This window comes from Triturus cristatus, chromosome 2_1 (genome assembly GCF_964204655.1).
Source record: "Triturus cristatus chromosome 2_1, aTriCri1.1, whole genome shotgun sequence".
In the NCBI taxonomy this organism is placed as follows: Eukaryota; Metazoa; Chordata; class Amphibia; order Caudata; family Salamandridae; genus Triturus; species Triturus cristatus.
Window position 1 is genome coordinate 1,177,475,844 of NC_140581.1, and position 25,308 is coordinate 1,177,501,151.

General features: G+C 43.5%; 1 protein-coding gene across 2 annotated transcripts in view; it reads left to right on the forward strand.

Annotated features, from left to right (window-relative positions):
- The window catches only part of PIGG (phosphatidylinositol glycan anchor biosynthesis class G (EMM blood group)), a 1,313,866-nt gene that overhangs the window by 726,346 nt on the left and 562,212 nt on the right, over nt 1-25,308 (forward strand). For both annotated transcript variants that reach the window (XM_085636625.1, XM_085636626.1), the window contains exon 10: nt 74-265. In XM_085636625.1, coding sequence (XP_085492751.1) covers nt 74-265 — 192 coding nt within the window. The remainder of the gene's footprint in view (nt 1-73; nt 266-25,308) is intronic.

Genomic DNA, 25,308 nt, shown 5'->3' on the forward strand with positions numbered 1-25,308 from the left:
ACACATTCTCCTTATGCCTATAGAAATGCGCAATTGTAAAAACACATCAATATTTGTATTTTATCATTTACAGCTCCGAACATAAAGCTGAACTCTCGTTCCTGACTGCTCTGTCCTTGGCAATGATCTTTGTTCTTGTGCAGAGAAGATGCTCACTTGTTTCAAAAATAGCCATAGCACTTGGGCTCCTGGGAGTATACAGTTACCGGGCAGCCACTGGAAATGTGGTATTTCCATGGCAACGTGACAGCCGAGATATATCCAAGTAAGTTGACTAGCACTTATTTAATTCTCTTTTTAGAACGGTTTTTACTGAATTTTAATTCTGCTTCGTGTTTCTTCATTGTAAAGTATTATTGAACCAGAAGACTGCTACATAAGCCAGGGATGTTTTTAAGGTTGAGCATGGGATTCCTTTAAAATCACATTACTGAAGATGTTTATCATGTCGTCTTCTCTGCTGGTTTATGACTGGAACCCTTTTTAGGTCAGTGTATGTGCAGTTGCTTGCAAGCTCTTTTGCTTTCTAACAGTGGGCTTAGAGGCCACCCTTACTTACCATTAGTTGGCATTATTGTCACTGTCGTTTCTTGCTTCTTATCGGTCAGATGCTGCAAGCTTCCTTCCTCTTCGTGTGTTTGTTCCTCCCCTGATGCAAGAATGCATTACTTGTGTCCTTCCAATGCTAATTTTGTGAGTGATACTTTTTTCCTTATCAAGAATGAGTATTTTTCAACGGTCTTCTTCGTGTACTTCTCCCTCGTGTACTTCGCCCCACTTGTGTTGCCTCCCAACCCCTGTTTCCTCCCTATCTGCTCCCTCCCTCCATCCCTGTGTTGCTTCCTGTCCCTTCCCCTGTGCCTTCTGCTTTGCAATACAAAAACGCACTGTGACGAGGCCTATGCTGGCAGTCAGTGCTTCTTTTTCACACACCCATCATTGTCTGTTATCCCCTGACACACCCTCCCTCCCTCTGTGTTATCCTACCCTGCCCTCCTTCCTGTTCCACCAGCAATATAAAAAAATAAAACCGGGAAGTGACGTAGCTAGCACTGGCTATGTCGTAGCACTTTTTTTTCTTTCAGATATGCTGCACAGCAGCCATGCTGCTGTACAACATGGCTAAAAATAATTTACAAAGTCAGTAGCTCTTGTAGGTGAGACCTATTGGCTTTGCCAATGCTTTGCAATTATGATCCTTGCTTGATTATTCCCTTTTGTAATTTAAGTAATTGTGTGATGACGGGAAATAAAAGATTGTTCGCCATCAAACTATTTTCTAATGTATTTCTTTTTAATTTGTTAAAACAGAATAGCAAGTATATGACTGATGCTTTGCAGTATATACTTATCCTTAATGTTTTATTTGAAGACCTATTCTTGTATAATATTTCCTTTTGAAAGACCTTCACATTAATCCACCCAGCTCATTCTTTGCACTTCAACTGCCTGCCACTCAGCCTCTCCCTCCTTTACGCAATAGTGAAGTGTCTTAACAACTCAGATAATATTTTTTTTCCTTTATATATTTATTGTAGATGTTGTACGGTAAATTTAGGACTTGTTTCTCCCTCTGGAAATCCCACTACCCGGATTAGGTGATTATCCAAGCTGGTGGAAAAATATGAAAATTGTGAATTCCACAAGTCTAATCCATTTTTATTATTTATCAATGGTGTTTGTGTAGTGTGTGTCTCACCAAGGAGGGTGTAGAATTTTTTGGGATAAATAAATAGATTTCCCTCTCAACAGTGCAGTAAGGGTAGAGAAAATCCATATGCTGATGGCGGGAGAAGGTGGTCAAAGGTAAGGGCTATGAATAGAGAAGATGTGCAACTTGAATGTCTTGGGAAAGAAAAGTTTTCGGTGTGCCAGACATATTTCATTTGGGGGCCTGCACGTCGGATCTGCCCTCTTCGAACAGTGATGGCAACATCTGAGTGAGAATTAATGTGTTATTTCCACTAAGAATTTCCAGATTGAGGCAGCCATTGTTTCTGGTATTACAGAATCCACTCGCCACCAAGAGCTACGTTTTCAGGTAGAAGACTTGGCCTAGGTGTAACTCCCTGTAAACAAGCAGCCTATTTTGAATGTGATTTGTGCCTCCAAGTGTAGCCTGGTCAGCAGATGGATACTGTGATTAGATTTTTTAGTTAGTAAAAAGCAGCGTTGGACATTTGGCAGTCCTAAATTGCAGTGCCAGGTGTATGCCTGAAATTGTTTCCACAGATTTATGATTTTCTTTTAGTCGAAGTCTGGATGCTAAATTGCAGTACACTTCTCGATTCTCCATGGAATAAAATATACATCTAACCCAGAATAGCTCTTGTTAACTTTTTTACATTTTTGCAGAAAGTGGCTTTGGAGAATTTTCCAACTTCTGAGGCTTACTAAAATGTGATGTTTTATCCAAATATGTATATGCTTATTTAATACCTGCTAAGATTGTGTCCTTTAAATAAAAATTCAAATTCTGTTTCTTGGCTCACCCCAGGTTTTTGCTCTGCTGTACATATCTAGGTTGATGCCAATGTGGTAAATTAAAAAAGCCCTCTGAGGATTACTTTGCATTAAGCAGACAGTAGACACTGCCATGTTACTTCAATGCACTATTGCCTTTGGCTGACTGGCTGGACCAGACGAGGGGCACTAAATCAAGGGCTCAGAAGTTTTCAAGTGTTGTTTCAAACCCCAACATTCTCGCATATATACTCAAAATACAGCCATTCAACTCTAAAATCCCTATTCAAATGTGTCCTGTCCTAATAAGCAGCTGTAGAGTGTTTACCCCATTTGGGATTTATGTGGCACGCTTGCATTGATATATTGTTCATAACCCTCATTTTTTAAGAAGTCCAAAGTCAACAGATTTCTTGTCATTAACTCTGTTAAATCAGACATAACTTTGGCAGCACTTTCCAGCACCCATTCTCTCTATCAAAGAAAGGAAGACCTTTTAGGATCTCGTTTTATCCCTCTGTGAGAAATATTGGCTTTGGATCTTCCCCAACCCACTCAACGGACAAACCCATCCATGGTAGCACAATTGTGCCAAAATATGTATTTAGCAATACAAGGGGATTACTTCATTGTATGTTCAAGCCCAAAGTTGTTCTGTTTCTTTCTATTTTGTGAACAAAACAATATACGTAGAGTGGGCTGTAGGTCAGCCTTTACACCTCTTCTCACTATTCTTGGTTTTTTCTCGACTAAGAAGCTTTGGTCTCACTCAGTTTTGAATTTTTGAATTGAATGTCATTTATCCTTTTACAGCTGATGTCAGTTCTTACATTGCTTATGAGGGTCTATTTTTCCCCCTTTCCCTCTCCATGCTTCCCTGCTCCCATCCACCCAGTCTCATTATTAACAATACCCCCCTCCCCACATTCTGTCCATTTCCCCCTCCCCCAGGTTTTTTTTTAACAATTCGTAGCTGTCCACGCATGTGTGCCCACAATACCAACTTGTCCTGAACTTCCATATATGAATGTCATTTCTTAAAGTATAAGAAATTGTATTCAAAGATGGCCTGGTGGATGAGCACCCAATCATAACTACCACGTAGGGGGAAAAAAGCTTTGCACAATCAGTAGGTTTCTTGAGTGATACCAATTGGCTTTGCCGATGCGTGTTTATTGTTTTCGCAAAGCATAACAAAACAAACGCAGTTGTCACGGACAGATGTGCACAGCCAATTGATTGAGTAGCTCCATATCTCTCAAAATGTACTAGTGATGGAGGAAGGCCAGCATCTTCCTAAATGGAGGGAGTCTTTACGTGTCTCATAACAGTTCTAACTACATACGCAATTCCCATTTAGTAATATTGTACTACCATATCTTTGTTTTTCTAGAGATTTTGTGACACTTCCCTATCTTTATATGTTTGCTATTTACGATTGCCGACATCTCTCGCCATACACTTAAATCATCCTTAAGTTTATCATTAGTTCTCAAACTAGCTCTATGGATTTCTTCCACCAGTAGCCATTCTTATAGGTCTCATTATCACAGGATAAAGGCGGCCCAGGCGTCTACATCTAATGGATTTGCTGTTCATCCTTTGGCTAATGGAAGGTGCAGTTCAGCAAATTTAAATCTGAGGTTTCTACTCCATATCTTAGATGTAAACAGAGGATCCATTACCAAGCCACTCACGAAGACACTTTACTCAACAGCTGCACAACACCTCTATAGTAATTCAAAACAATTGGGCTTCTCCATATCATATATAGATAATCCACTACACTAATATGGCATTTTGGACTTTCTGCCATATTGTTACGGTATATTTTTCCAGAGTTGCTGAAATCAATCCAGCCCTGTGTAAAACTTAAACTGGCTAAAAGAGAGCCTTGTGTTACTTAATGGACTGTTATAGGGCAATACCTTATTCCATTTCTTGTCAGACTATCAAGGTGTACCTACTATTTATTCCATACAATTAATTCCTGCTATTGAGGATCAGAGCCCTCTGTAGTGTTGAGTGGCATCTCTCTCCACCCACCCTCTTTGTCCCTATTACCCAACTCAAGGCCTCAAATGTAGCAGAGTCTGGGGTTGCTCAATAGAATTCCTCTCATGTAATTTGAGCGACCTGCGTCTAACACGCACATGCCAGAAACTGTCCCCATCTCTCGCTATTTATAGACTCTGGGCTGGTTCATTTGACAGGAACACAACTCCCTTAGATAGATCCTCTAATTTCTTCAGAACCTCACTGAACCCAACTGTAAACTCTACTCTCCCGACTTAGTATACAGAAATGTGGGAAATCTCAGCATTTGCCATTAAAGGAATCTGTTATCACTTTAGCTGTCATCCAGACCATGAGCATCAGTGTGACCAGATATTCTCATGAGCAACTAAATTAAACTGTTTTTCCCTTGCAATAACTCCAAAAAACTACTGAAAACGAAATTAAAACATTTTTTAAATATATTTTAAAACGTTATTGGTTGTTGCTTTTCGTTGTTCCTTTTTTACTATATATTATTTTTAAACTTTGCAAAATATGCAAGGTGTGGTCTTTGAAATGGGAATTATACAGTTCAAGTGTTTATAAAAATCCCTATAATTATATGACCTGTTTCATGGGAGACACTTTATTTCCTCCTTACTTCAGAGTATCCATTACTGGCTACCAGGTGTTTTGTATATAAAACCACTGAATTACTGTTGTAACCTTTTATGTATCTTTAAATGTACATGATGTAATTATGTTCTGTATTGGAACACTCCTTACAGAATATGTTGAGTGTTCCTTTCTCAGTCAGTTGATGGCTGGCTGGAAAGGGAGCATCACCTGCAGTTATTCGTTACTTGAATAAATACTTAAAGCTATTGAGGACTTCGAGTCTACTTTACAAAATTGGCGATGATTCCAGCCCTAATAACTGCTGTCTGGTGATGTGAGGACTCGCGCAATGTTTTGTGCTGATTTACTAAATTTGGTTCTACAAGGAAGGAACTACTGCGGAAAATAGCCCAGGTGAAGAAAATCTTAGAACCGAGATAGCGACGATCTTCCGAATTTGTAAAGTACTTTATTAATTTACTTTAAATTCACATGATATTGTCGCGTACCTTGTCTGCAATGGTTGATGATGAGTGCATGCATTATTTGAATGCTCGTAAGTCTTTGTGTGCGGCATTCCACTGCTCGCGTCCCTGGAACCCCATCATGTTCTTCAAGGATTCTTCAAATGTCGTCTTTCGTCAACGCACGCATTACGTCAACACACATGTATGCTCAAGGCGTACGTCGTAACGTAACGTGCGGCCATTTTAGAAAGTTGGGCTCACCGCAATCAGCTTGTAAGTTTCGGGAGTAAGGAATATTACTAAAGAGCAATACGTAGTTAAAAAGATTTTGTGCTTTCACGTTCTTCGGTGATAGGCACACCACAACTTAGTTATATTTCATTGTGACATCTATCGGTGATAAGCACACCATAATTCTTTGTTTTGCCTTCACATTCATCGGTGAATGGCACACCTTAGTTTTGTTGTTTTTTTCCCCTGTGTTCTCTTCATATTCATTGGTGATAGGCACACCACTACGTACTATTATAATCGTCCACAAATGAATACACTGTAACTTGCAATATTCTTTTTTTTATTTTTGGTTTTAATTCTCATATATCACAGCAGTCATGGAAGCTGCAATAATTCCACTACCAGTGTTTCTGGCACAAGCTGGTATTCCGTCTATTGAGTGGGAAGAATGGATTGAAGTTTTTGAAAACTACATTGAAGCATTAGATGTGGTGATTTTAGTAATTCACGAAAGAATGCTTTATTGTTAAGTACTCTAGGACAGGGGGACAAAATATATTTAAATATTTACCAGTGGCCACAGGTGGTAATGGACAACAAATTGCTCATGTATATCTAGAAGCTAAAGTTAGGTTGGAGAGAAGGTTTGCCAAAGAAAATAACATAGTAATGTCTAGGTATAAGTTTTATACCCAACCACAAAAAATGGATGAGACAGTAGACCAATTTGTGCCTAGATTAAGGGAATTATCTGTTAAATGTCAATTTGGTGTTATGAGAGAAGAGATCTGTGACCAACTCATTGTGCAGTGTAAAAATAAGAAAATGCAAGAGAGACTTTGGGCTGCAAAAATCCATCTTTACATGATGCTATAGAGATCGCCAAAGTAGGTGACCAATCCGAGCATTGTATGAGGGAAATGTAAAAAAGAAAGGTGGATGGGGAAGTGTAGTGTATTGAAAGTGAAGAAGTGGCAGTGGTGAATGCAGGGAAGTTATGCGGGAAAGAAATGAAGAGAAATTCCTACATCAAATGAGGTAATACTACTACACCTGCTAAAGTTTTAGAGAACAATACTAAGCAACACAGCAGAGTATGTTTCAGGTGCGGGAGCAGTTTTCATACCGCAGACTTTAAGAATTGTTATGCTGTAGGAAAATAATGTAGGCGTTGTGGTCGCAAAGGACATTTTACGTGCAAGTGTAGATCCAATAACAGTACGAATGTAGCTTTGATACAAGAAGATATTTCTGAGAAAATAGTAACAGATAGAATATTGTGTGTGGATGGTGAGGAAAATTTGTCTAGGAGATCTAGACCCAAGGCAACGTTTATTATAGAGAATGTTTCAGTTGAACTCATGGTGGATTCTGGATCCTTATATACGATTATTCCTCAAAATATGTTTAAAACGTTTTGGCCGAATGTGAAACTTTCACCAAAAGATATCAATCCAGGAGTTTACCAGGGAGGAAAAAATAGATATTGAAGGTCACATGACCTCAGGAATAAACTTTCAAGGGAGAACAGTCAATGGAAATGTTTATATGGTGAAATCTGGTCCTCCTATTTTATGGTGGCAACATCAGTATTATCTAGGTATCATTAAAAATCCACGTTCACCCAATCAAGTGTTAGTGGTAGGAGAGATGAGCACAGAGGATATAGTAGACGGAGCATGTGAAATGTTTTCTGATGAGATTGGTTTATTGAAGAACTATGTGCATAAAATATTGGTAAAACCAAGTGCTATACCTATTCAACACAGAGTTAGGAAAGTTCCCATTGTGGCTCGACAAGAAGTTAAGCATACGTTAAAGGATATGGTTTCTCAGGGAATCATTGAACCTGTCGAATTTTCAAGTTAGATTTCCCCTGTTGTAGTTAGGGGCAAACCTGATGGCAGTTTTCGCTTATGTGTAGACTTGCGCACTGTAAATCAAAACATTATTACTGATAATTTTCCACTTCCAACTATAGGGGAGTTGGTGTTGTCTCTGAAGGGTGCAAAGTACCTTTCTAAATAAGTTTTAAAAAGTGCGTATCATCAGAGAAAACTTCATCCAGACTTGAAAAGCCTCACACCCTTTATCACTACGGAAGGTGTTTATCAATTCACAGGGATGCCTTTTGCACTTTCTTCAGCGGCCAGTGTATTCCAGCAAAAGATAGCCCAAGTCCTCAAGGACATCGATGGAGTAGTGTACTTTCAAGATGATGATCTTATTTTTGGGGAGTCGATTTCTGGTCACAACATGTCTTAAAAAGAGTTTAAGATAAGATGGCTGATGCTGATCTGACTCTTAAGAAAGAGAAATGCAAGTTTTTTTTTTTTAAAGTAGAGTATCCGGGGTATACATTGTCTTCCTCTGGTGTTAAACCAAAGAAAGATATGTTGAGGGCAATAAGGAAAGTCAAATCTCTGCGGGACAAAGATCAACTTGGGTCATTCCTTGCTCTAGTGGAATATTATGGGGAAATTTGTACAGAATTTTGCAGAAAAAAACGAGCACTTGAAGAAACTTTTGAGGAAAGGTCGTATTTTTGGGTTGTCTGAAGACCAAGAGAACTCTTTTCAGAACATCAAACAAGAACAAGATTATTGTAAATTTTTACAGTAGATGCAAGTGCTGTGGGTCTAGGGGCGGTATTTTCACAAATGCACAAAGAGAGTGAACACACTGTAGCTTTTGCTTCACGTTCTCTCACCAGTACTGAAAGAAACGGTTCGGTGGTTGAGAGGCTTTGGCGGCAGCGTGGACTACTGAATACTTTAGGATGTATGTTTGGGGATTTCCAATCATTTTACATACTGACCATAAACCACTAGTGAAACATTTAATACTAGGTGGAGCGGAAAATGTTTCTGCAAAATTAGCTAATTTAGCAGCACGGCTACAAGAATATCAATATAAGGTGGAATATTTACCTGAATGGAAGAACACTCAGGCAGATAGTTTGTGCAGCCTACCCTTACCGTGGCAAGAATATGACAGAGAGTGTGTAAAAGTGTATGATGATGAGGGTGCTGTGGCTTATGTAGAAGATGTGGTTGGCACAACACAGGGTGCAATTGGAAAGGAACTTTGGCTTTGGAGTATGGAAGAAGATGTTGTTTTGACTCTAGTAATGGAGATGATAAATAAAGGAGTCAAATGGGAGAGTACAGTTCCAGTATCAGTCCGTCCTTTTGTGAAGATAGTTGATGGACTGTCTGTTTGTGGTGATGGACTGTCTGTTTGTGGTGAAAGTCTGATTTCTAGAAGTGACAAATGTGTTCCTCCTCAAGGTGTGCGTGTTGAGTTGATTAAGTTAGCGCATGAAGGCCATTTAGGTCAAACACTTACTAAAAGAAGGCTACGTGAGAACTATTGGTGGTCAGGGATGGATCAAGATGTTACTGATTGAGTGACGGCGTGTGTAGATTGCAAGGGAGGAGAGAAAAGGTAAAAAATGAGTAATCAATCTCTCATGGGTGAAATCCCAAATCCTGGGAAACTATGGCACACTGTTGCATGGACTTTATTGGTACAATGAGGGTTTTGACTTCTGAATGTAGGCTTGCCTTAGTTATGGTTGACGTGCACTCGAAGTGGTTGGTCGTCAAGTTTATGTGTGAAATCACAATCAAGAAAACCCTTGAAACCTTGGAAGATGTGTTCAGAGAAGAAGGGCCCCCAGTCAAGTTGATAACTGATAATGGTACGCAGTTGACTTCTAGGGAAATGAAGTTGTTTTTAGAGGCTTGTGGTATAAGTCATTCTCACACATCATTAGACAACCCACAAGGCAATGGTGTTAATGAGAGGGGAAACTGCTTGATTAAGGGGGTTGTGCAAATGGCTTTTGTGAATAGAGGAAATGCGAAAAAGATGGTGGAGGAGCTAGTATGGGTGTATCGCACCACAGAAAATGGTGCCACTAAAGAAATTCCATTTAAAGTGATGAGGGGACGTGATGCCAACACTAAAATGTCTCCTGCATGGATGAGAAGAATGGTTGATGGAAATGAGGATCTGACCAATGTTCTGCAATGGAGTGGTGTATATGAAAATTTGAAACCTGGTGATTTGGTGAAAGTCAAAAGTGAGAGGTTTGATGGAAGTTGTATTAAGTTTCGTGGACCTTTTCGGATGAAAGAAGTGCATGAACTGTATGTTGTTTTGGAAAATGGTGAAATGTGGAATAGGCGCACGGTGGCTTTGTGTGAGAAGAGGCGAGGGAATGGTTATTTTGACAAAAAAGAGTGTGTGATAGAAGGTTGTAGTGGTTATATGCTGATGGATGGTGTGTGAGTGGGAGAGTTCAAGGAGATGGAACAATGTGTTTTAGGAACAGGTATCCACCCAGGTATTTGAGGGATTATGTTTGCAATTGATGTTTTTCTTCATTAGAACATTTTCTTTTTTTTTTTGCCGATAGCATTAGTTATTCAAGGTTTGGTTTCTTATAAGTTCATTCAATCAATGTTCCTTTTTGTGTGTGAAGGGAAGAGGATGTTTTGTAATCTGTTATGTATCTTTAAATGTACATGATGTACTCATGTTCTGTATTGGAACACTCCTTAAAGAATATGTTGAGTGTTTCTTTCTCAGTCAGTTGATGGCTGGCTGGAAAGGGAGCATCTCCTGCAGGTTTTCATTACTTCAATAAATACTTAAAGCTAAAAATGACCTTGCACCTCTCTTTTTACATCAACTAACAAAATTGTATGATTTTGCGTGTTTTGTGGTATCTTACCAGGGGATCCCCTCCACCCCTCTCAAGTGCCCACCATTTGTTGTGACTTTTTAAAATGCTCCCTCTTCCTCCTAGTGACACAGATCAACAATAAAATTGGTGTTTTGGTGCCAATATGAACCCCATACACCTACTGCTGTTGTGTATTAAGTTTTCATGGCTGACTCTATCACTGATTCTGGGTGCACCTGATAGACCTACTTCTGTGATGTCTATGGTTGATGCTGAGTGACCTCTTAGTCCCTGTCTCTGTGAACCCCATATACCTACTTGGTCCCTCCTACCTGTTTCTTGAGTGTCTAAGGCTTATCCTGGGTGCTTCCAATGGCACTTCTCGGCGAGCCCAATAGACTTATAGGATGATGTCTGGTTTATCCTGATAGTGGTCCCTTCAGCTGGATCGACATCTTTCTACTGTGCTCTTAGTATTTTTTCTTGGACTAGCCGACCACACCTGAAGGTAAAACAGATTAACAAAACAAGCATTTGCATAGCCACTAGTATTTGTTTTGTCCACCAGCCCTTTACCTTTGTAAATGCCTGTTTTATAATGGGTTTTGCAAAACTTTGTTTATGAAACTGCCAGGCCCTCATCAATCCGAAAATAAAAACCTTGAGTTAAAGCAAAAAATATTTTTCGCTCTCATAAAGCATGTCATTATAGTAGTCCCTAGCAATTAAATGAACTGCCTTGAGTGTGGATGTGCCTCTTGTGAAAGGGCAGGATGCCATTACTCAGTGAAGTTAGCCAGTGTCTGAAGTGGGATCATCCCTGCTCCATGCTGTATTGGGAGTAAGAAAAATGTGAATGACACAAGGGTAAACCAATGGATGAAAAGGGCTAGCTGAAATCCCCCTATAAGTAAGTAAAGTATCATATAATTTTATTAGATTCAAAGGTCTTGGCTAACACCAGTCATAATTAAGACCACAGTCTCATATAAATAAATATTCCATATATATATATATATATATATATCTCCAAAAAGACAATCCTGCTCCAACGAAGAAGAGGCACGTACAACAGGTATGTAGAATAGGGCTTATTTATTGATTGTCAGGTCTCCCACTACCCACATTGAAAGAGAGACGCGTATCAGTGATGTAAAATGTGACTTCTATATATATTATAGAAATATATCAAATATATTATATATATATAATATATATTATATATATATATAATATATATTATATATAATATACATAATATATATAGTATATTATATATAAAATATATATAGCTATATATATAATATATATAGAAGTCACATATTACATCACTGATAACAGGACCACAGACGTAGAAGTAGGAGTACTTCCTAATTTACCCGAAGATATCATCCTGGAAACTGGCAATCCACATTTAATAGAAATGTTTTATAATAAGCTTACTCGAATAAAAGAAGTCCAGGACTCTGCTCCTACAAACGCTGTGCTTGCTCCCGAATCATGAATGATAAACCATAGCTTCCGTTTCACCCAGATGAATGATGTGCTCCTGTATCCCATTTGGGAGAAGGCCGGACAGAATAATACCCAAGTTTTTCCCCATTTTCAGATAAAAAAACAGACTTTTGTATAGGATACTGGGACCCACCCACCCACAACTATCGGTACCAACGGATTTTCAGGACCAGATTATGTTTTATCCCCACTCACATCTGGTAACCGGACACTAGGGGTCTGAGAAAACATCTAAAGTAATCCTTGCAAACATTTATTGGCCTGGTATCTTTGCCCACATAAAAAAATATTGTCTAGGTGTGTCAAAAGAAAAACCCCTACTTACCTCCTAAAGCACCCCTCCAACCTTTACCCATAATAGGCACCCCGTTTGAGAGAATCGTGATGGGTCTGATAGGCCCCCTACCAAAAACAACTAAAGGATGTCAATATGCTCTTGTTCTTATCGATTATGCCACCCGTTATCCAGAGGCTTTTCCTCTTTGTAGCCCTGATACTAAGCCCATTGGGAGGCATCTTATAGAAGTGTTTTCCTGTGTTGGGTTTCCTAAAGAAATCCTTACAGGTCAAGACACTCTCTTTGTGACTCGACTCATGAATCAGATATGCAAGCAATTGAATATTAGACATCTTAAAACCTCTGTATATCATCCCCAGACCGACGGCCTAGTTGAAATGTATAATGGGTCACTCAGGCTCCTTCTAAAAAAACAAATGCTATCTGGGGAAGGAAGACAACTGGATCAAATGCTTCCACTAGCTCTCTTCGTATTTAGGAGTCTGGTCCAGAGCAGCTTAGGGTGTTCCTCCTTCGAATTGCTCTATGGTCGAAAACCCCAAACTTTCCTAGAGATAACTCGAGAGGCATGGGAGAAAGACATAACACCCGATGCAAATGATTAATGGTGGGCGTAGTGCTCCGCTCCGCCCGCGGAGTGTACGTAGTGCTGCCTGCTTCGCGGTTCACGAAGTAGGCGTAGCAGGCAGCGCTACGCACACGCTACAGCGGAGCAGAGCTGCCCGCCACCCGCCTTCCGCCCGTCCTCAAATTAAAATAAGTTAAAGGATTTTAAAGTAAGTAAAATGCCTTACCTGCGGTGCGGCGTCCCGGGGCTCTCTCTTCCTGGTTCAGCGTCAACTTCTTCTCACAAATGCGCATGCGCGGACGCCAGCGCATGCGCATTTCTCGAGAGTAAGTCCACATATTTACCCATTTTACGATTGCCAATTCAAATTTGAGAACTACTCAAAAACATATGTAGAATATCCAAAGAAAAAGTGATAGAACAAATTGTTGAAATTGTATTCCAAACTTCCAATCAAAAGGTTTCAGTTGAAGGGCAATGAAAAACATTTGTATGAATGTACCTGCTGTTGTTCTACAGCTCCAGCATGTAGGATCAATGTTTCAATTGTAGTTGGTAAGAGAAATGGGATTTAAAAATAGGCTAATATCGAAATAATGCAAGGTTTGTGTAGTAATAGCCAACCAGGAAGTGTGATTGGTTTTAAACCAAAGTAAATTCCACGTTTGTAGTGAAAAGGAAAATTGTAAGTCTGATTCCCACTGAAGATCAACTTTAGATTTGGAGCGAGTAGGCGGTATGTATTCAAGATGTGTGTGTGTGTATATATATATATATATATATATATATATATATATATATATATATATATATATATATATATATTCACTGAAAAAAACACAGGTTTCGGGGACGCTATAGTTAGGAATTAGCATTTGAAAAACCTTAGATATTCACTGAAAAAGACACAGGTTTCAGGAACATTATAGTTAGGGTGACATTTCACTCATACAAAAGCAGAGAAATTCAGCTGTTCTAGTTAGCTGAGCAAACTATAACTCGTGCCCCCGCAATGCACTGCTGATGAAGCAAAAGAAGCAACAGAGGTACCGATAGAGGCAAGAGAAGTGCAGAAAGAAGCAACAGAGCTGCAAATAACGCAACAGAGGTGCAGAAAGAGGCAAGACAGGCGCAAAAAGATATAAGAGAAGTGCTGAAAGAAGCAACAGATGTACAGATAGAGGCAAGAGAAGTGCAGAAAGAAGCAACGAAGTTGGAGAAAGAAGCAACAAAAGTGCACAAAAAAGCAAGAGAGGTGCACAAAGACGAGAGGTGCACAAAGAGAAAAGAGAGGTGCAGAAAGATCAGACAGAGGTGCACAAAGAGGTAATAAGGGGTGCAGGAAGAGGCAAGAGAAGTGCTGAAAGGAGCAACAGAAGTGCAGAAAAGTCAAGAGTTGTAGAAGAAGGCAAGAGAGCTGTAGAAAAAGGGTAAACGACTGGAGAAAGAATCAAGAGAGGTGCAGAAAGAGCAATAGAAGTGGAGGAAGAAGGAAGAGAGGTGCAGAAAGAGGCAACAGGGGTGCAGAAAGAAGCAAGAGATGTGGAGAAAAGAACTAGACAGGTGCATAAAGCAGCCACGGAGGTGCAGAAAGATAATAGGGAAGTGCAGAAGAAGGCAAGAGAAGTGCAGAAGAAGGCAAGAGAAGTGCAGAAGGAGGCAAGAGAAGTGCAGAAGAGGCAAGAGAGGTGCAGATGGAAGCAAGAGAGGTGCAGAAAGAGGAAGAGGGGTGCAAAAAGAGGCAAGTAAGGTACAGAAAGACACAAGAAAAGTGCAGAAAGAAGAAACTGGGGTACAAAAAGAGGCAAGAGAGGTGCAGAAAAAGGCGAGCGCCTCAGAAAGAGGGAAGACGAGTGCAGAAAGAGGCCACAGGGGTACAGAAAGAAGGAAGAGAGGTGCAGAAAGAAGCAAGAGAAGTGCATAAAGAAGCAACAGGTACAGAAAAGCCACGATAAAAGTGCAGAAAGAGGCAAGAGCGGTGCAGAAAGAGGCAAGAGCGGTGCAGAAATAGGCAAGAGAGGTGCAGAAAGAGGGGGTAGAGGGGTGCAGAAAGAGGCAAGAGTGGTGCAGAAATAAGAAAGAGAGGTACAGAAAGAAGCAAGAGAAGTGCAGAAATAGGCAAGAGGAGTGCAGAAAGGGGACAGAGAAGTGCTAAAAGAAGCAACAGTGGTGTAGAAAGAGGCAAGAGAGGTGCAGAAAATGGTGAGAGGTACAGAAAAAGGGAAGAAGAGGTGTGCCGAAAGAAGTATGAGAGGTACAGAAAGAAGCAAGAGAAGTGCATATAAAAGCAAGGGGAGTACAGAAAGAGGCTAGGGGAGTGCAAAAAGAGGCAAGAAAGGTGCACAAAGAGGGAAGAAGAGTGCAGAAAAAGGCCACGGGGTACAGAAAGAGGACAACAGCAAGAGAAGTGCAGAAAGAGGCATGTGAGATGCAGAAAAGGGCAAGAAATGTGCAGAAAGAGGCACGAGAGGTGCAAAAAGACACAAGTGAAGTGCAGAAACAGACAAGAGGGGTGCAGAAAGAGGGAAGAGAAGTCCAGAAAGAAGCAACAGAGGTGCAGGAGGAGGCAATAGAACTGCAGGAGGCAAGAGAGTTGCAGAAGGAGGCAAGAGAGTTGCAGAAAGAGGGAAGACGAGTGGAGAAAGAGGCCACAGGGGTGCAGAAAGAAGCAAAAGAGGTGCAGCAAGAGGGAACAGTAGTGCAGACAGAGGCAAGAGAGGTGAAGAAAGAGGCAAGAGGGGTGCAGAAAGAGGCAACAGAGGTGCAACAAGAGGCAACAGATGTGCAGAAAGAGGGAAGAAGGGTGCAGAAAGAGTCAAGAGAAGTGCAGAATGAAGGAACAGAGGTGTACAAAGAATAAAGAGAAGTGCAGAAAGAGGCAAGAGCGGTACAGAAATAGACATTTGAGATGCGGAAAGAGGGAAGAGGAGTGCAGAAAGAGGGAAGAGGGGTGCAGGAGGAAGCAAGAGAGGTACATAAAGAAGCAAGAGAAATGCAGAAAGAGGCAAGAAGAGTGCAGAAAGAGGCAGGAGAAGTGATGTTAAAAGCAACAGATGTGCATAAAGAGGCGAGAGAGGTGCAGAAAAAGGGAAGAATGCATAAAGAAGAGAGAGGGGTAGCACTGACACCAGGCTGTTTGTTACATTGGTTCCCACAGACTGCCAAGCCCAAAGTCACTTGTAAGTTTATAGACCTGGGGTTGATCTTGGCCCAGAGAGAGATCACCAGCCACTGGAAGGCAAAAAATGGCCCCAACTTAGCGCGATGGTCTAGGGAGTTAGTGAAATGGGCAGAGGCGGAGGGGAACTGTAGATTGCGAATGGCCAGGCGAACTGGGAGCGACAAATCCCTGGAGACGGCATGCACACGGGTGGCACTGGTGGAGCTGGTGAAACACCCAGCGTTCAATACCGATGGCACTCCTGAGCAGAGGGTCCCTGCAGCAGACAACTGATTTCGGGAGGCACTGATCGACTAGTGAGCAGAGCACAGATAGGGCAGGAGGACCCTGGGAGAACACCTGTCTCTGAACCAAAACTTGAGCTCTGGAATATGTGGCCACAGAACATCACTGTCCTGCTCACAGCTCAAACAGCGAAACTTTACTAACTCTACATGCCTGGGGGAGGGAGGAGGGCTTAGTTAAGTTTTTTTTTTTTTGAGTTACATTATATGGATGGTGGCCGGAGAGCTACCAACTAGTAGGGCTCACTGACTCATACTGCAGGACGGAGGGTGGGCTACGGGGGTTTACCCCATTTCAGGTCACGTTACCCCACGACAGGAGGGATTTTTTACAGATGCTGCTCATGTAATGTAGAAATGTAGTATCCTGCTAAATTCTAATTTTGATTTCAGATTTGTCCATTCGCAGCCCTATTCGGGTTCTTCACTTTGCCTATGTTTTTATAACTCAATAAAATGTGTTTTTTTTTTTAAAAGTGCACAAAGAGAGAAGAGAGGTTCACAAAGAGACAAGAGAGGTGCACAAAGAGGGAACAGGGGTGCAGAAAGAAGCAAGAGAAGTGCAGAAAAAAGCAACAGAGGTGCAGAAGGAGGCAACATAACTGCAGAAAGAGGCAAGAGATATGCAGAAAGAGGCAACAGAGGTGCAGAAAGAGGGAAGAGGTGCGTATAAACAGGAAAGAGAGGTGCAGAAAGAGGGAGCAGAGTTGCCGAGAGAGGCAAGAGACGTGCAGAAAGAGGGAAGAGAACTGCTGAAAGAGGCAAGAGAGGTGCAGAAAAAGGGAAGAAGGGTGCACACGAGGTGCAGAAAGAGGGAATGGTGCTGAAGAAAGAGGCAACAGGTGTTGAAAGAGGGAAGAGAGGTGCAGTAAGAGGCAATAGGGGTGCACATAGAAGGAAAAGAGGTGCAGAAAGAAGCAAGAGAAGTGCAGGAGGATCATGCAGAGGTGCAGAAAGAGGCGATTGGGGTACAGAAAGAGGCAAGAGAAGTACAGAAAGAGGCAAGAGGGGTGTAGCAAAAGGCAAGAGAGGTGTAGAAAAAGGGAAGACCACTGGAAAAAGAAGCGAGAGAGGTGTAGAAAGAACAAGAGAAGTGGTGAAAGAAGAAAGAGAGGTGCAGAAAAAGGCGATTGGGGTACAGAAAGAGGCAAGAGAGGTGCAGAAGGAGGCAAGAGGGGTGTAGAAAGAGGCTAGAGGGGTGCAGCAAGGGGTAATAAAGGTGCAGAAAGAAGAAAGAGGGGTCCAATAAGAGGCACGAGAAGTGCAGAGAGAAGCAACAGAGGTGTACAAAGAAGCAAGAGAAGTGCAGAGGCAAGCGATGTGCAGAAAGAGGCAAGAGAGATGCAGGAACAGGCAAGAGAGTTGCAGATAAAGGGAACAGCAGTGCAGATAGAGGCAGGAGAGGTGCAGAAAGAGGAAATAAGGATGCAGAAAGAAGCAAGAGGGGTGCATATAGAGGCAATAGATGTGCAGGAAGAGAGGTGCAGAAAGAGGCAAGCTAAGTGCAGAAAGAAGCAACAGAGGTGTACAAAGAAGCAAGTGAAGTACAGAGAGGCAACTGAGGTACAGAAAGAGGCAAGAGAGGTGTAGGAGCAGGCAAGCAAAGTGCAGAAAGAAGCAAGAGTGGTGCAGGAGGCGGCAAAAAGACCGCAGAAAGAGGCAAAAGATGTGCAGATAGACACAAGAGTGGTGTAAACAGTCAGAAGAGAGGTGCAGAAAGAGGGAAGAGCGGTGTAGAAAGAGGCAAGAGGGGTTCAGAAATATGAAAGAGAGGTGCAGAAAGAAGCAAGAGAAGTGCAGAAAGCAAACAAGGCGCAGAAAGAGCCAAGAGAACTGCAGAAAAAGGCAAGAGAGGTGCAGAAAGAGGAAAGATGCGTGCAGAAAGACGCCACAGTGTTGCAGAAAGAAGCAACGGAGGCACAGAAAGAAGCAAGAGAAGTACAGAAAGAAGCAACAGGGGTGCAGAAAAAGGCAAAAGAGGTGCAGAAAGAGGGACCAGCAGTGCAGACTGAGGCAAGAGAGGTGCAGAAAGAGGGAAGAGGGGTGCAGAAAGAGGCAAGAGAGGTGCAGAAAGAAGCAACAGATGTGTACAAAGAAGCAAGAGAAGTGCAGAGGCAAGTGAGGTGCATAAAGAAAAAAGCAACAGAAAGAAGCAAGAGAGATGCAGAAAAAGGGGAAAAGGGTGCAGAAAGAAGCAAGAGAGGTGCAGAAAGAGGCACAAGAGGCGTAGAAAGATGCACGAGAGGTGCGGGAAGAGGGGAGCTGAGAGAGGCAATAGATGTGCAGAAAGAGGGAAGAGTGTGTGAGAAGTTGGCCTGGTATATGCTGTCCACTAGTTATAGTGGGCACTCTGAACCAGTCCAAACAAACCCTTATTGGTTGTAGGTTAAAGACAACCTGTATTGAAATATATCCTAGTGGTAGCTATGGAGAGCTGCCTTCAGGCTAAGTGTTGAAGGAATGTAAAGCAGCTTGTTTTACCAGTCTATAATCTCTTGAGTGCCTAAATGAAAGACATCCCCACCAGGTATATATATATAAAATATATGTATTTATTACTAAATACACCCCCCTAGTCTCTTTATGAGACTTGGGAGTCAAGGCACGTCTGGATGGAGTAACCAGGGAATCCCAAGGAGAATCAAAGTTACCCCCTCAGGGACCCACCAGTCAACGGACCAGGTATCGTGAAGGGTCCTCGAGACGAAACACAAAATGGCGGTCCACGGGTCACTCGGAATGACCAGGCCGACAATCTTAGGTGGTTTCAGTGCTCGAGGTGGGGGCTACAAGTCAGCCCAAGCACGACTTCAGGAGACGTCGAGAAAAAGTGCACTGTGACCAGGAGTTTCGGTTCCACGCTGCTCATGAAGGCTGCGGGTCTCAGCTTTGCTGGGGACTCGGGTCGGCCTCTGAGATGTCTGAAAATCCTCTTCCTGGGCTGCAAATACTTCGGAGTCCGGCGGGAGCTTCGGAAATGCAGACCGGCAAAATGCTTCGTTGGTGCCTGCCAAGCAGGGCAGTCACTCCTTGACCCCAAGGGCGATTTCTTCAGTCCTCTGGTCTTTAGCAGAGCGTCGAAGTTCCAGGATTCAGCTTCAGAGTTTCGTCCAGGGATATATAAAGTTCTGGTTACAGAGGTTCCTTACTTATGTTATGTTATGTTTAGGGCTCCCGGTTTTCCATTTTTACGGATTTTTACATATAAATACAGACGGAAAACTATATTTCCTTTGTCTGTATTTGTATTGAGAAACGGCAAAATACTAGCAGATTTTTCCATGCTCCAGTGCAGAGTTTCCTTGCCACACCCCTGTTCCCGGAAATTCCTTTCAATCCCTTCCATTCAGGGTCTTTTAGTGCCCTCATGTGGACCTATGGACTCCTGCCCCACCGTATGAACCGGCAACACCAGGGGATCGTATCCTCTGTGCTCATGTTGTTCAGAAAGTGAAAAAACACAAGACCGTGTACATCACACGTGATGCAAGACACAGAGAATGTGCACAATGCTGCCATGCGGGTCTTTATCAGAATCATCCCGAAGCGTGCTGTGGCCAAGGGGCTGTGAAGGAAGGTTTAAAGGCAGGGATGAGGTGCTCGCTGTCAGGTATATGGGGTCACTAGCCTGATGCAGGGCAGGATGGAGAAAGTACAGAAACCGCATCTGAGGTGACAGCACCGCGGAAATGCTCTCAGTGCTGGATTACATTTTGGAACTTCATTTTTAACAGTTAATGTAGGAAATTCATACAGAATCTCAGCAACTTAAATAACAATTGCACACAATTAAAATAAGGTTGAAAACAGTTAAGCTAACAATCTGCTTTGGAGCTTGTTTAATTAAAGTTCAGAAAATCGATTCTTGACTGGCCCAATAAAAGGTGGTATTCTATTTTTCAAATTACAAGGCACACGAGAGGGAATGTAAACAGCTAAATACAATGTTGAGCCGCAGTGGCGTGAGTGTCTGGGTGGTTATGGATTCAAAGAGCAATCATCTTATTTTGTATAAATGCGCCTACACCTGCCTCAAATCTGTTCATGTTTTCTTTGAGATTTCCACCCATGTGAGAGCAGTGCAAGCTTTTGAAAGAGAGAGCATACACTTTTACACTTAATGTAGTGTTTTCACTGTGGCATTAACTTGCATGTAGAGGTGGGGCAGACGATTCCTTTTCAACAGAGGTTTACTTGGTTTATTCACCAAAGGTTTACTTGGTACACTCACGTGTGAATTTATGGCTTAGGGCATGCTAAAGGGCTGCTTCATTAACACTTGTTAACAAGTGAATGTTTTTTTAAAGAGCTGTGAAGTACTCGGGTGTGACTGGCATCTCAAAAACTGTCTGTGTGTGTGTGTGCCCGGAAAGCTGTCTCAGCCCGGGCTGACACACAGGACAGGGAAGGGGGAGGTTGAAGCCCTTTGAGCCCAATGGGTGTTGCGCGTCTGCTGGGAGAGATAGCTCCAGTGTGCAAACCGGGAACCTGTACAATCCATGCTCATGAGGTCTGATCACTTGGAAACTAGTCAGCGCAATGTGAGTGCTTGGCATGGATGTTTTAACTGTTTTGTGAAACAATGCAGGGGATACAGCTATCTACAGATCTCTACATTCATCCTCACAGTTCGACCAAATAGAACACTTATCCCCTCCAGCAGAGTCAATTTAAATAAATGTGGAAAAATACTATCCGTAGCGTCGTCTTTTGCTTGTGGCAAAGATAAATGTGGATAAATGCTGAAAAAATGGGCAAAAAATAAATATGGATAAATACAGACGCAAATGACAAAAAAATAAATACCATAAAACCGGGAGCCCTAGTTATGTTATATCTATTCATAGCACGCTCGGATACTCGTGAGTGTCCCGGCGCGATGCCAGAGGAGTGCAAGAAGAAGCTATCAAGCAAAGAAATGAGTCTTAAGTTTCCTTTTGAACACAGCTGGGTCCTGGATGGACCGTAAGGCAAGGGGGAGGGCATTCCAGGCCACACTTGCCTTCACCACAAAAGAGGTGCCCCCTAGCCTCTGGAACTTGAAGCGCAGGACCGAGCAAAACGTAGGGACATGGAACGGAGGGCTCGCGAAGGAACATAAAAAGAGAAGCGCCTCTGAAGATAAAGGGGGCCATAACCGTGGAGAGCACGATGGGCCAGAACCAAAGATTTAAACTTGACCCTGTCTGCCACAGGCAGCCAACGGAGAGAGCGCAATTGGAGAACCCCACACTTCCTCGCCGAAATGCCCAATAACAATCTGGCCGCCATATTCCGAACCACCTGTAGCTTTTTAAGCAGGTAGCCAGGGGCGCCAGCATAGAGGTCATTGGCATAATCTAATCGTGACAAAATCAAAGCACACGTGACAGTTTCTCTTGCTGCCTGCGCGAGGAGTGGAAAAATGTTCCTAAGAGTCTTAAGAGGGCCGAAGCAGCAGCCGGCCAGTTTCTTAATGTGTGTTGAGAAAGAAAGACTCTCATCGAACCACACTCCCAGATTTTTAGCGGGTTGTCCCGAGGAAAGGGGCAGTAAAGAGTCGAGCTGCCACAGCTGCTCTCGGAAGTCAGCAGGGAACTTACCAAAGAGCAGAATCTCAGATTTTTGTTCATTGCACTTAAGCTGTGCATCCGTCAACCATTTAAAAATGGAAACTAGGTACTGTTGCGCCGCTGAGACGGAATCAGATGTTTTGTCCCAGGTAAACAACAACTGGGTATCGTCCACATAGGCCATCACCTTAGCCCCAAGCACCTATGCCAGATATATCAGTGGCATAACATAAATGTTAAAGAGGAGAGGGCTAAGGGAGGAACCCTGCGGGACTCCAGTAGTAACCAGCTGAGGGCAGGAGGAGAAAGGAGGGAGCCAAATCTGCTCAACCCGCTCTTCCAGGAAAGACCTAAGCCAACCCCAAACAGCTCCCGACACACCAATCTCTGCTAATCAGGCCAAGAAAAGACCGTGTGGGACCGTGTTTAACGCCGCCGAGAGGTCCAGCATGATTAATGCCGCCCTCCCACCGGCGTCGAGGCACTCCCGGATGGCCTCCGCCACCTCTACTAAGACAGTCTCAGTGCTGTGAGAGGCTCGAAACCCTGATTGAGCTGGATGCAGAGTGTCTCAGTCTCCACATATTCTGTGAGTTGTTTATTGACCACCTTCTCACAGACCTTGGCGATAGCCGGAAGGAGGGAGATGGGCTGATAGTTACCTGAGTTAAGGGGATCCAGAGAAGGTTTTTTAAGAAGCGGCAAGATCTTCGCCTGCTTCCACCCCTGAGGAACAGCCGCTGTCTGAAGAGACAGATTGATGATAAGGTTCACCTCTATATGCACACTCTCTGCCACCGCTGCCAAAAGCCTGGCCGGGCAGGAGTCCGAAGGAGAACCAGACTTGAGCCCCGTGAGGATTTTAAGAGATTCCAGGGGTCGACTGCTCTGAATGCTGTCAAAGAGCAGGTGGAGGCAGCGAGTTGCACCGCCAAAGGCCCCTCGCAGCAACCATTACCAGAAGGAAATGTAGCCTGGATGGCCTGAATTTTATCTCTGAAGCAGCATGAGAGCGTGTTACACCAGGCGAGAGAAGTTGGAATCACACTTGCTTGAGCCAGTGGAGATGTAAAGCTCTGCACTATGGCGAAGATTTTTTTAGCGTTATTCCTGGCAGAATCAAGGAAGGGGTTGGACTAGCTCTGGGGACCCACCTATGGGAGAGTTTGGAAAGAGGGGTGGCTGCACCCATTTCCTTTGTCCAGTTTTGCGCCAGAGCAGGGTCTGGAAGCACAGCTAGGAAACTGAAGACAGGCTGTGAGAAGTTGGCCTGGCATATGCTTGTCACTAGTTAAAGTGGCCACCTTGCACCAGTCCAATTCGACTCTTATGGTAGATAGGTTTAAGACAACCTTTTAAAGAAAGCTATCCTAGTGGTAGCTGTGGAGAGCAGCCTTCAGGCTAAGTCTCTGAGGAATGTAAAGCAGCTTTTTTTTACCTTATAATCGCTTGAATTACCAAATGAAAGGACACCACACAGGTATATATATAAAATATATATGTATTTATTACTAGACACACTCTACTAATCTCTTTATGAGATTAGAAGTCAGGAAAATATGCACAAATCAATGTTTCACAACAAATTAAGCACTTATATGGCTGGGGCCCTAGGGGCGTACCAGACCATATACTAAAAAAGAGGTATAAGAAGAACGACTTGAGAAGGGAGAAGGCCTAGAGCCTTCAGAAGCGCTGGGGCCTCACTAATCCACCCAAGGCAGGTAAGTAAAGGACCCACGGGAGATGCATGCAGTGTGAGAACACAGCCGTGGATCCCAATAGACTTTAATGGAGCAAGTCGCGGTTGGAATTTTAAAGTTCTAGGGTACTTCGGGAGAGTCTACAAGGAAGTCACCTACTGGGTAAGTAGTTCTAGAGCCAATACACACAGGAGCACTGGAGTGCACGAGTTACCTCACCCAGGGAAGCCGGGTGCATAGGTGTCTTTTGGTGTCGGGTCACGGCGTCGTTTTCAATGGGAGTCAAAGAAGACTTGCTGCTTGTGAAGACAGGAGAAGTGTCCGGTGGAATCCAAGGATGGATTGGGAAGAAAGACGACCTGAAAGCAGAGGAGACCGTGTTCAAAATCACTTGCCAGTAACCCGGGCCCAAGAAGATGGATGCCCACAGTCGTCGGGTGATATCAGGTGATCACGGGTGTCTTGACTCTTCAGCTACGAGGTCCAGGAGGCGTCGACGACAACCAGGAGCTGGATTCGGAGTGTCCCATGTCGTCTACAGCTTACTGAGGTGTCGGCAACCGGATTGGAGCCAACAAGCCTTGGCAACAGCAAGTCTTGTGGAAAGTGAAGAAAGTCAGCGGTACAGCCCAGCAAGGTCTGAGGGACTCTCCCAGCAAGGGTAAGTCAGGGCAGGCCTGGAGCAACCAGGGGAGCCCTTTGGTTCGATGAAAAAGTCTTCAGGGGACCCACAAGCCAATGGGCAAGCGATCGCGAAGACGCCTCGGGAGGATTCACTTCACAGCAGCCCACGGTCACTCGGGACGAGGTAGGCCTCTAATCTTCGGTGGAAATCCTGCTGGAGGCTTGGACCACACGTGATCCAATGCACAAGTTCGTAGAACGTCGTGAAGGGATTGCACTCGAAAATAGTGCACTGTACCCGGGTATTGCTGTTCCTCTTCACTCATGGGGTCCACTCGCATCAGCTCTGCTGGGGACTCACAATGGCCATCGAGAAGTCAGGAAATCCACCTCCAGGGCTGCAGGGACTTCGGACTCCGGCGGGAGCGGGAAAGTTTGCAACCGTTGATTCAAAGTTTTGGTGCCTGCCAAGCAGGGGAGTCACTCCTTGACTCCAAGGGAGATTCTTCCGTCTTCCAGAGGTAATGGAACGTCGAAGGACCAGGATTATTCTTGTAGAGCGTCGTCCAGGGATATCTAACTTGCAATGGCAAGGGTTCCCTATCTTATACTAAAAGAAAGGGAGAGACTAGCTCTATGACCACTCCTCTGGGAGGGTCAGGGGAGTGGGTGGTTACCCCCACTTCCCTTTGTCCAGTTTCACGCCAGAGTAGGGGCAGGTAGCCCCTGAACCGGTTTGAGCTGTCATATGCACAGAGGAGCCTACTGCTCCCCCAGTGCAGGACTTCAAAGCACTCTAGAAGTGCACCCACCCAGCCCCAATACACTAAATCCTGTCTGGAAGGTGGTGACACCTCCCTGTGACAGGATGCCTATTGTTGGGCCTCCTCCACTGTGAGTTTCGGTCAGCAGCAGGAGGGCAGCCCAGTGTCTGTGCTGGTGGCATCCATTTTGTGATGCCAGGGCTCTTTCAGGATTCTACAGTGTTTCCACAGTAGGTACATGTCTTCCCCTCTAGAAGAGTGGGATCATACTCCCACACCAGTTACGGGTGTGGGTGTATGATTCCAAAGCGTTTGACACCAAACACGACATGTTTTGATGCAGCCA